At 33.6% G+C, this 12,843-nt stretch overlaps 1 protein-coding gene across 1 annotated transcript; it reads left to right on the top strand.

Moving 5' to 3' along the window:
* The first annotated feature begins 10,484 nt into the window (after positions 1-10,484).
* LOC146539091 (uncharacterized) lies at positions 10,485-11,240 on the top strand. Its single transcript, XM_085185949.1, has one exon. It carries the CDS (start codon positions 10,485-10,487, stop codon positions 11,238-11,240), a length of 756 nt encoding a protein of 251 aa, XP_085042075.1.
* Positions 11,241-12,843: the final 1,603 nt, after the last annotated feature.

The following is a 12,843-nucleotide window of genomic DNA, read 5'->3' as shown; positions in this document are numbered from 1 at the left end:
TTTTACTAAGAAATATAATATTAAAATATTTTTTTTAATATCTAAAGACCATATTCCAGTTATATACGTAGAATTGATAGTTTTTTCATATTTCTCGAGATTTTTTAAGGGTTTGGTAGACAAGCTTTGTTTGTTTGAGGCCCGATTGACCTCATAAATTATACCTACAATATAATTAATATTTGCATCCAAATAGAGGATTATCATAATTATTATGCAAACAATATCTATGACATTACATTAATAATACAAATTACAGGGATCGATGGTGGCGGTGGCAGAATTCAGATGGCGGCGGCGTTCCTGACGCGCCAGCTGCCCGGTATTTAAGATATGCGGCACTAGAGGCATTTCCTGAATACCTTACCTAAGAATTATAAATAAGATTACTTCAATAATAATATAAATATATAGTTTTTCTATTAATTACCTATATAATATAAATTATAATAAAAGAAAAGTTTATTTTATTATAGCAAAATCAATTGGTAGATTAGCGACGGCTATTCACGCCGACGGCATTCCATACGTAACTATCACTTGTCGGTATGTTTGTTATGTATTAAGGCATTCTTAGCGTGCTGTTTAAAATAATTGTTAGTGGGCCTCTATGTCGCAGGTAAGAGTGTAGGACAATGGTTGTGAGTTCGAAGCCGCATATTTATATGAAAAATATATCCATATATTTCAAATTTAATGTAATTTCATGTTATTTTCAAATATAATCTGCCATTTACTTTAGAAATTTAAATATATAATTCAAAAAGAAACTTGTTGGTAAAGTTGTCTTAATTTGAGCCTTGTAGCGCAGGGGTACAAGTGCGCGACAGTAAACGCGATTGGTTGTAAGTTCGAATGCAATATTTATTTTAACTTATAAGTTCGTTTAATTCGCTCTAGTGCCGAAATAAAACACTCAACCTCCAAAAGTAGGCAGAAAATGGAAAACGGAGTGTTTTAACACCAAGCTCCTTAACACCTTTTCACTTATTATTAAAAAATACATAGAAAATATAATAATCCGTAAATAACATAATATATCAAGATTATACCATAAATCTTAGGTTAAATACAAATCAAACTATTATCGCGGTGTAGGGTAATTAACGTTATGTTTGTTCATCATTAACTAACATTAAGATGTGTCGACGGCTAGCAATGTAAGCAATATGCATTACAAGCTAAATACTACAATTTACTATACTATAGTAGTTGAGTTAGGTATAAACTGCTAATTACTTCTAATATTGCAATAAGGCTAAGGCTTTATATATCTAGAATTATGAACACTATATATGTTTTGAATATAGCTCTAAAAATATATATTATCACTAGTGGGCCCGTGTGGGGCTACGCGCGCTTGAAATAGAAATATTAATAAAGAAATTGAAATCTAAAGATTTAGTCAATTCAGTAAAACAGTTGTAAAAAATAACTGTAACGGCAATCAGCAAATTTGTCGAACTAAGTACTTTAGATTGACATAACTTTTTTATTTATGAACCGATTGTAATAAAATAAACCTTATATGTTTTCGGAAGCTTTCCAAAATCCAATAGTGAAAACAGCATCTAAATCGGTTAGGCCGCTTTTGAGATTAAGGATAACAAACGCACAGACAAACGGATAAACAGACAAAAATTTTAAAAACCATTGTTTTGGGTTCTATTAGGTCAATAAAGGTTCGCAATAACATTTTTTTTAAATATCTTCCTAGTGGAACAAGCGGTGTTGTGTTCCAACATTATGCTGCGTGAATGTGATAGATAGCGAGCAACGGAAGTGTATTAACACTAATTTCCCAGGTTCCCTTTACCTATATTACAGTACCTACATTAAGTATACGATATCTGAATATATCATTTTACCATACAATAAAAAACCTTTTAAAACTAAGTTATATAACAATAAATTAAGAATAGAATTGAGTATATTTCAAGATAGATACGCCAGTCTGACCGGCGGGAAGCTAAAACGTACGAATATAGAAAAACAAATTTATTTTTGCATCTCTTAAATCTTTATTGCAAAGCAATAAGATAGAGAATGAAAATTTTAGCCCAAAATAGTATAAAGAGACGTTATTGGTATGATCACGGGGTTGTCACGTGGTACGGTATGTGAGGTACAAGTAAAGTTTATCGACGTCTGTAACAGAATCCATGATCTCTTGCTAAGTTGATTACTGCTATTTTGTTTCTCACTGACTCCTATAATACATAAAGGTATTTAAATTTGATAGAAAAAGAGAGAGAGACAGAAAGAGAATGGTTTCAAATTCAGTGTAAATTACTCCGTCACATTTTCTCATTTCATTAACATTTGTCAACTACAAACATCATATATTTTTGTTAGTAGTTTCTGAGATTAACTCAAACAACCAAACAAACTCTTCTAATATATAAAATCAGTATAAATTGACAGCAACCAGCAAAACATATCATCAATATCCTATAGTTTCATGCTCTCCCAGTATCATTTTTCATGTGCCGACACCGCGCCGACAGGTGATAGGTGTTACACAAATATGTCGCTGGGGAGCTCGTGTCGGCGAAATTCCATACATCGGTCGATTATTGACTTCGGCTACCTTAATGAAAAGGTGTGTTTTAATGATGGAATTAACGTATTAGTAGCACAAGCATGTGACTCTACACTCAGCGCGGCGTTGAACTCCGCCAGTCAACGTAAATTTACTCTACTTAATCTATTACGCAAGGTACGTTAAGTCTTACAGTAGATAACCATCATAGTTTTTAAAACAATGCCTACAGAAAACTATTTACACAATAAACTAAACTTTATAACATAACTTATGGTGAAAATCAAGAAAATAAATTTTCAAATCCTAATTCATAGTTAATTTCATTGGGCTCTTCTGTTAAATTTGTTATTAAGAGACAATCATTCCATCAAAAATAATAATTATTTTTATAGTCATCTTTTATCTAATAAAACAGAAATATATCTATTTTTTCATATTCGTCGTTGTATGGTGAGTGGCAGAACTCAACGCTGTCCTCTTGCCTTTATACCAAAGCGAAGAAATGAAAACATTAATAAATAATTACTCATTCCCCCGAATAGAGATCGAACTCACAACCATTGCGTTACAATCACGGCCTCCTTAAATATTTTAACATAATATATATTAAGTCTATAGATATATACATAAATACAGAATATATGTAATTTCATACGAAAGATACATATTTCGTGCTCAGCCGTCGCCCCGCTAATTTAACAGGAGAGCGAGCACCCCCCCTCATAGAAAAACTTGCACACTTAACGAAATCAGCGTTTTGTGACCATTGTCCGAACGGTATTCCTGGAGTAGTGTTGCAAAATATATTTATTTTTCTAGATATTCTTTTTTGGAGATAATAATAAATATTTACTTAGTATTGTGGATATATTGATATTAAACTCTACCTTATTATGGGGTCGTTGTAGTGCAGTGGCACGTCTAACTATAAAACGAAGGCTGTGAGTTCGATCGCTGAAATTTTCGCTGCGCGTGGTAAAAAATGTCTTTAAAAAAGGTTCCCTTTGCGTACCCTGCTATATGGAGAATACAGCGTCAAACTAAAAAAATGCATCTGCCTTTATTATAACTAAGTATACCTAATACAAATATTGCTATATTGAATATTGAATACATATAGGTAGGGCCATTATAAATAAAAAGCTTAAAAATAATATTGATTGAATGCACTAGTATAATAAAGTTACAATTTAATTAATTTAACGCTACACACTGTATAATAAACTGTGAATACAATTTTTAAATTCAATAAAACTAAACTTACCAGACTAAAACACATAAAAAAGATATGAATATATCTGATACCAACTTACACAGTCTTAATTCAACTTAAACTAAAACCCTTTAAGAATCAATCGTCAAAATGGCATTCTCCTACAAAGTCTTCGTAGCTCTCCGTTGTTATTGAGTTATACGGTCGAGAACACACAAACAGGGAGATAAAAGACGCAAGAATTAATATCCATCACTAGAATCTGCAATGACGCAAAATGAGGGTATGGGATTTCGACCTTTGATGACCCGACGACGCGAGGTGGAGTATCACTTATACTGGGATCTATATATTCTATAGGGCTATTGTTTTTTACTTATTTATTTATATGAATATTTTAGTTATAATTAGTTTGTCTATGTAAGTTAGCGTTCATTTGGTATAATATTTTTTTATATTAATTTAATACAGGAGGCGTAGGTAATCAAAGCTTGTAAATAAGCTTTTCGCATACACTGTCGCGTATATTAAAGTTTTTTCTTCTATAAAGTAGATTTACGTCATTATTGCACCTTTTATTTTTATTTTTTTTAAATTTACATATCTTTTTTTCAATACTTCTTATTTCTCAGGTACTTATCAAAACATTGTCAAGAAGAAATTAACCAAATATATACTAAATTCCTAGGAATTAGATTTAAATTTAATATTTTGCGTAGTTTCAGGATCTATTTTTTTTGTTTCTTCTTTTTGACAGTAAATAATTTTCTATTTAGACACGTTTATTAATATAAGTATTAAAAAAGTAAAATTATTGTTTAGTTATTCTTATATCCTACCTTCATATGTTTACGCTTACATAAAATTGAACCCACTACTCATTCAAATAATAAATTAAATTAAATATACCTATTCTCACAGCAATCCGAGAAGTCAACATTAAAAAAAACCTTTAAACAACAATTAAGCCCTATTCAATACACATACTCAGTAATTTTCAACACACTAAAAAAATCTATTTCCATACAAACCTATACAGACCCTTCTATCAAAGAATTTGGCAGTGAAATTAAGTTTTCAAATACCCACTCTCCCATGGGGACAGCGTTACTCAAAATAGATGTTCCATCGACATGTAGTACCGTGTAGGACATAAGGGTCCCCGGATGTCTTAAGTGGCTAAGAAAGGGCTGGCGGATATTTATATTCCCAATATATCCGAGAGGCTTGCTAAGTTGAAGACAAGTTGGAACTTGTTAGTTGAAGGGTTCCTGTGATACGTGATATTTGAGGATATCGATTGGATGAAACTTTAAACTTAGGCTTAAACTCAGACTGATACTTGTATCACTTTAGGGAACGTGATATGTGCTGTATAAGTTTGTGAAGTCTTAGCTTCGTATGTATATTTGTAGGTATTTTTAACATCTATGCTTAAAAAAATACTTATTAAAATATAATATACAAAATACTAGTGGACCCGAACGCGGCTACGCCCGCTTGAACTAAACGAATATTTATTAAATATAGTTATGAAATTATTTTCATTTTTCAATAGAGAGATGCGTTAAGCAAGCTCATTTTGTTGACGTTTTCTAATAACAAATTTTGCAAATCGTTGCTTAGCAACGGTCGCAAAGCGACGGTTGTTATTAACATGGCGGAATAAATTGCATGTAAAATTAATAAGTATTTTAATATATTGGTATATATCGAAAATATTACAAATATGAGAAAAAGTATCCTATGTTCATCCCGAGACCCTCAAGTATCTCTATATGATTATTTTATCACAATTAAATTAGCGGTTTGGCCCTGATTGCGTAAAAGACAGACAGACAGATAGACAGACGGAGTTACTTTCGAATTTATAATATAGATATGGATTAAGTATAAAACAACAACAACAAAATGATAGACAAATAAATAATTTTTGCCTTAAAATTATTTATTTTCAATTTTTTTTTAATATTTTTATTAAGCCATTTCGTTAGCACTTGTAAATTTATATACCTATATTTAAAAAAATATATTTATAATGAAGCTAAAAAAATATACCCATTTACCACCCATATACCAGGCAACGTCCTCAATCTTTTGAAAAAGCTATTACACAAATAATTTTCGCCGTCACTCTAAGCAAGTTAACGCAACAAAACAGTTTAATCTAGTCAACAATGGCCCTCACGTCGGGGACAGACGGTGATGGAACTGTCTCTTGGGCATTGGATCATATAAAAAATGCCTTGTAACAGGTTAATGTGATTTCGCTGATAAACAGACGTACATACATATAATTTAGTTCGTTATACTATACAAACTATTCAGTTTTTCTTTTTGGGAAAGATAGAAAAAATATTTTCTACTTCCTCTATCTCTTTTTGTTTAGATTTACACTGAATTTCATACATAGCGGGTTAGGCAAAGGAAATCTGGGAATCTACTGTTATCACACTCTTTTGCCATTAAGTCATTTCTTTTCCCCATTTTCTATCAAATTTCGAAGAAAGACACTAGAAGGAAGTAAAGAAAATATTAAATTCCTCTAATGGGAATCGAAATGACAATCTATCGCCTTTACAGTCGCTCACTGTTCCGCTGCATCACGACTGTCCTTAATAACACTTCCTCTATCTTATACCAATTATAATCATTACCTACCCCAAAAAAAGATAAAAAAAAATAATAAAAAGTCACTCCTCTCTGACATCCATTATCCAATATGTCATAATGCAGCGCTTTCACAAGGTCTCTGAGCTCGAGCTGGGAATATTACCATATTACCGTTCCACCGTATTACAGTATTTACCCACTCGCCGCTCTCTGTTTACTCAGTAAGGCTCTCATTTAACAAGTTAGACGTCCGAGGAGGCCGCACCTCATTTGTATAATGCTGAGCAAATATGTAGGAACCTAAGAATTCACATGGAACCCTTTTCAGATATGATATTTGATAATTTATACTTTGTTAAATTGTTTTTTTTTTCTTTTTTATGTAAATTTAATTTATTTATTTATAAAAATTATCAAAATTTTTTAACTAATGAAAAATAAAATTTAAAAAATGTAATACTTTTACAATTGACATTTGCTAATTAAAAAATGACACAGCTGTCACATATCAAATTAGGCAAATATAACCTTAGTGGTAAGACACTACGTTTTCCATTTTCCGCCGAACTCTAGAGGCATTACGTGGAAAATATACTTTCTAATTACAATCCAGTTTTTGAATAACATCATATTAACTTGAAGACCAACGAATTACCCACTTAACTTAATCATTTAATACATCTACATTGTAGAGACGTAATATGTATAAACCAGTAGTCACCGCGTCCGCGACTATAAAATTTCACGCAACATAAACCAAAAACACTCCCCACGGCGCAACTCCCGACCACATTCACAAGACCTTTCATATTTAGCAGAATGTTTCTAAATCACATCGCTTACCAACGGAGGGGGGAAGAGTGAAGTGTCACTAAATCTGGTGAATAAAATACATTTAGTTACGTTATTGCGGATATCGTCAAAGTTCCACGGATTTAGAGGTAGCTATGGAAATGAAACTATCAAAAGTGCCATTACAGGTTTGATGCTCGTATATGGGTAGAGCTGAGTATAAAATTCATTTATTTTATATGACTCTACAAAGTGCCGTAGGTTATAGTACTAGCAATTAAATCTTTAGAACATATCTATATTTATTAAATTTGTATAGAAGTTAAAAATTCGAGGGCTGTGTTATCGATCCCTACTCGCTCTGGCACTAATGCACCCAGCGTTGAATTCCGCCACTCAAGAAGCAATTCTTGGGGAACGGAGTGTCTTGACACTAGGTTACCTCTGCCTATCCTTCTGCCTGTGCAGGATACAGCGTGGAGCTGATATTCTACTATTAAATGACTCTCATACATTTTATGTATATATGAAAATTTTATATCTGAGATCCTATCTTATTTGTAGATATAAATATATATATATATATATATATATATATATATATAAATTCATAAAATTTTCTCAAACATTAATGAAGTTCAAACATCTCGAACATTCCAAGTAAGTAAAAACCCAGCTGAGCTAATCAATAAGGCGCTCGAACATCAATATTTGACTGATACAGCCCCGCCTTATTACCGCCTAACGAGGGCAAACATTAAAACTCTAAGAAAACAAATCTCTTCGAACATTTTAATAATCATTTACGATTTAAGAGACCGTCATCGTGGCGCAGTAGCACAAGCGTGGCTGTAAACGCGACGGTTGTGTGTTCCATTCCCTCTTAGGGGAATGAATAGTTATTTGTTAATATTTCTTCGCTATGGTAACAAAGCGAAGCGCGACGTTGAGTTCCTCCACTCAACAGGCAATGCCTCATCCGGTAGAAAGTGGGTGGGTGGGTTTGTGGAGTGTCTTAACACTATGTTCCCCCTGCCTACGTTATTGTGTACGGGATAAAGCGTGAAGCCGATTTTTTTAATATTTTTTTAAGGAGCTTCTTATTTTCGATGTAATAAAGTTTTATATCCACTTATCTGTCAATCTGTTCGTATTTAATTAAAAACAAAAGAAGAAACCAAAAATCTATATAGAACTAAACTAGTGTAACTAGCGCTGTGCCCTGTCACCAGAGCGAAGTAATGAAAATAATATACATTTAATTTCCTCGAGTAGGAATCGAACTCACAACCCTTACAACTTATTGTCACACGCTTGCACCCTTACGCCACTGGACTATCCCCAACTAAATAACTAAACTAAATTCGACCACATCATATCTGAAGATACAATTCCAAAAGGCGTTCACCGGTTAATCCAATCACTGACACATGCGTTACTCCAAGCAAGGCTGCATAAACACCCGGCTCTACATACTCTAACAACCTACTACTATATAGAATATCTATAGAGAACCTGCAGAGAACCTATAGGGTACCTATAGGCTACCTATAGGGTACCTATAGAGAAGGCACTGGATCGTTCTCATTACGTAAGTCAATCACCGTGAGAATGCATATCGGTATAACTGCACTGCACTGCATAACAGCATGGAAGTTAATATTAGTAATTAATATCATAGTTCTAAAGTATGTATGGGTTAATTAGTTAGTGACGTCATCTGTCATACCGTATAATTTCAATTAGTAAATATCTCCCTCCCTATGTTTATAAAATACATAGATATGTGTTGATATTAATTTAGTATTTACATGTCCTTTTATTTTAATTTCAATTCTTATAAAAAACACTTGGAACTATTGTCTGGACACTATTTCCCCTTTAGGTTCCAGGATAGCTTGGTGCGCCCAGGATACAGCGTGATGCTATAAAAAAATATATATTTATGTATTTAGCAATCCTCTACCCTTCTCTACCTAAGTCTAAACAAAAAAAAATCATAATTATAATAACAATCGAATCCGCTAACTACCTCTTTCTAAACAATTCCTTCTATTTACACCAAGGTCCAATGTTCCGGCGTCTCGGCCGGTGGCGTCAGCGCGGGCTGTAATTTGAACAAATGAGCGACGACTACTGAACCAAATTAGATTCCTGCTGCGTCGGACCGCCTCGCCTTACTCTCTTAACCATTGTACACTAGAGATATTTTTTACAGATATTTTTTTGCAGATATTTTTATACAGATATTTTGTTGATAATATTATGAAGGCATCGTGGTATAGTGGGGTTGTGTCTGGTTATATCTGTGCAGCGGCTATAGGTTGAAATTCACGAATAGGTTGTCTTGACTAGACTTTGTCGCCTTACTTTGCTATATAAGGGGGCATGTACGAAGCTAGTAGAAAATGATACAGGTACGTTAAACTATAGCAGATCTTTCTATCTAATATACATAAAAAAGATAAATTATAATCCAAATTATATTATAGCGACCCCCTTAAACGTAAACGCTAATCTTAATAATGAGAATATTAACCAAATTTAGCTTTATTCACATTTTTTATTCTAATTTCATTTTTCCTAAAATCTATAATATAATAAATTTTCTTCAAAAGTTTTTTTAAGTAAGTTTTTTTCCTTTCAAACCATGTCAAGTCTACCGTTTGCGCTGCTTCCAGCTCGTCTCGTTCTCCTCACTCGCCAACAGATTACAGCTCTCGGCCACCGTGCCTGCCGCTATTTGTAAGGGAACACAACTACACAAAAGATTGTGCAATCTTTGAATTTTTTATATAGCCATTGTTCTTGCTATCGTATATTCTGGCCTTGTTTATATTTTAGGTGGGAGATTGACCTAGAAATGAGAATTAGTGTATTTGTTCTAGTTTTTTTTTTGGGTTTTTCATCTACTTTCGTTTGGCTAGATCTTTTAAATCAGTGTTATTATCAGTTACAAAAAATCAGCTTCACGCTGTATTCCTGGAGGTATTGCATGTTGAGTGGCGGAACTTAACGCTGTGCTTTGCTATAATAAATATTTCATTGCCTCGAGAGAGGATTGAACCCACGGCCAGTCGAGTTTACAGTTATGTATTGTTGTGCCCCTGCACCACGACTGGCCTCAAATCTAATGATGCTTATGAAAATAGAAACACTTATAATTTACTTAGTTAAAGTAAATTATAAGTGAAAGGTGTTATGTATTAGTGATGTATTAACAGTCACCAACCTGCCAGCCTGCCAGTTATTCGTGCAATAATTTCTACACCAAAACTTTTTATCCATAATCACTAGTCTTTTGAACTCAACCACATCAACATGGAAGCTATTAAGCAGTCAATACAAGAACTGTCACTACACTTCAATTCACAAATGGCTGACTTTCAGCAAAATTTGAGTTCTGCGATTCCTGCGGCAAGCCCCACTTCCCACATTGCAGCTCAATTTAGTGCATTCCGATCTTTTGTGTTGAGTGCACTGGAGGGTCTTCAGCTGCAGGTAAATATACTGTCAAAACAGTACGACCTTCTTGACTTGAGGACCAGAAAGAAGATACTGTTGGTGCATGGTGTGCCCGAGGAGAGAAATACAGCTGATTCTGCTATTGCGGTGAAGGTCCTGTCCAAACATCTGAAGTTGCCTGATCTGGAGCTGGGTGACATTAGCAGATGTCAGCGCCTGGGTACCGTAACACCTGATAAGCCAAGACCCATACTTGTGAAATTCCGAGAGTTATCTATGCGAAATCAAATATGGTATGCTAAAACCCATTTGAAAAACACAGGCATTACTTTATCGGAATTCCTCACCAAATCCAGGCACGAGACTTTCATGGCAGCCCGAAAACGTTTTGGCATAAATAAATGTTGGACGAAGGAGGGCTATATCATTGTTATTGGGCCAAATGGGAAGCGCCATACTATTTCCACATGCAGTGAGTTAGACAATATCCACGACGCGGCTGGGGTTCAACCTCTTAAAGCACCTATGGCGAGCTCAAGTGCTGGTGATTCTAAAATAAAGCCAGTTCCTCAGGTTACACGAATGAAGAGGATCGTAAACTCGAAGAAGTAAACAACCTCCTTTAATGCATTAGTTTGTTCAATTAATATTGATAGAATACTTTTAACCTTATATCTAATAACTTATGAGCTAGTATCCTATAAATCACTAATATGTTCACTAAAATATACAATTTACCCACAACTTAAATCATTAATATATCCACTAAACTATATAATTTACCCACAATTTTAAAACGTAATATTAAATGTTGTAATGTTTACTTCTTGATGCTGATATTTTGACAGGCTTATTGACATTTGATCCGTCAATGGCCGGAGCTGTGTGAAACGTTTCTTTTCACGATAACTCCTAGATTACGGACTTTGTTGTATTTATTGTTTTAAATTTTTTACTTTTTATTGTAAGTGATTATTTATCTATTTTATTTTCTTTTACTTTTCTGTAAAAGTGAATGCTGGCAGGCGTGCCTTGCAAGCTTATTAATTTTATTATTATTTTGCTAAGTTTTAATATAATATATTACATAACTAGCTTTATCACGAATATTTTGCTTATTTATTTATTTATTTGGACATAAATATATTATATAGCTCGTATTATTATTATCATTAACATTCTGCATATTCATATATTTTATTTTAATTTTACTTTTATTTATTATACATATTTATTATTTTATTTATTTTTACTTGATTATTATATTTTTGTACTGCACTATGTTCAACAACGCTAATTCAAACAGTGACACCTCCGATAATGATATATTTTGTCAGTCTACATCGTTATCATCAGATTCTAGTTTCCATAGCACTTCCGCGCCGCTAAGCACTGTTTTGGACACGACTTTTGCGAACTCTGCCAAGCACTTCAACGTGGTGCATATCAACGCACAAAGTGTTCCCGCTCATTATCTCGATCTCCTAGCTTCCTTTGATGCCAAAAACGTTCACGCGATCCTAGTTTCCGAAACTTTCCTAAAGCCTTCCTTACCATCCACATCCTATGCTTTACCCGGCTTCCATCTTATTCGTAATGACCGTACAGGGAAAGGCGGTGGTGGAGTTGCTATCTACTTACGCAGCCACATCCCCTTTTCTATTCTCGACAAATCTCCTACACTATACTCAAATACTTCTGAGCATATTTTTATTGAAGTGTTATTTGGCACATTAAAACTATTACTTGGTGTCCTATACAGCCCTTCACTTCATATAAATTATTTTGACACATTTGAAACTTTGCTAGACAGGTATGTTCCAGGTGTTGATCACACCATCATAATGGGAGATTTTAATACTTGTCTAATTAAAAATGACTGGCGTGCTAGTCGATTACAAAATATTATTAAAAGTGCTAATCTTAATCTTCTACCCACTAACGCTACCCACTTCTTTCCTAATACCACTCCGTCACAATTAGACTTAATGATCGTTTCGTCGAATGAGCAAGTCGCTACTTATGGTCAGTTGTGTGCAGAAGCGTTCTCATATCACGACCTTATATATATGAGTTATAAAATTCGTACACCCAAAATTAAACCTACTATAATCATGCGTAGAAGCTTTAAAAACTTTAACAATGAAGCTTTCTTACAAGATCTAAATAATATAGATTGGGAGAGTGTATTAAATGCTCCAACTGTTAATGAAAA

Source organism: Heliconius melpomene, chromosome 5 (genome assembly GCF_056956725.1).
Source record: "Heliconius melpomene rosina isolate 202511_hmr_F chromosome 5, ASM5695672v1, whole genome shotgun sequence".
In the NCBI taxonomy this organism is placed as follows: domain Eukaryota; kingdom Metazoa; phylum Arthropoda; class Insecta; order Lepidoptera; family Nymphalidae; genus Heliconius; species Heliconius melpomene.
The sequence above is the reverse complement of the archived record's forward strand: the minus strand, read 5'-3'. Positions and strand labels throughout refer to the sequence as shown.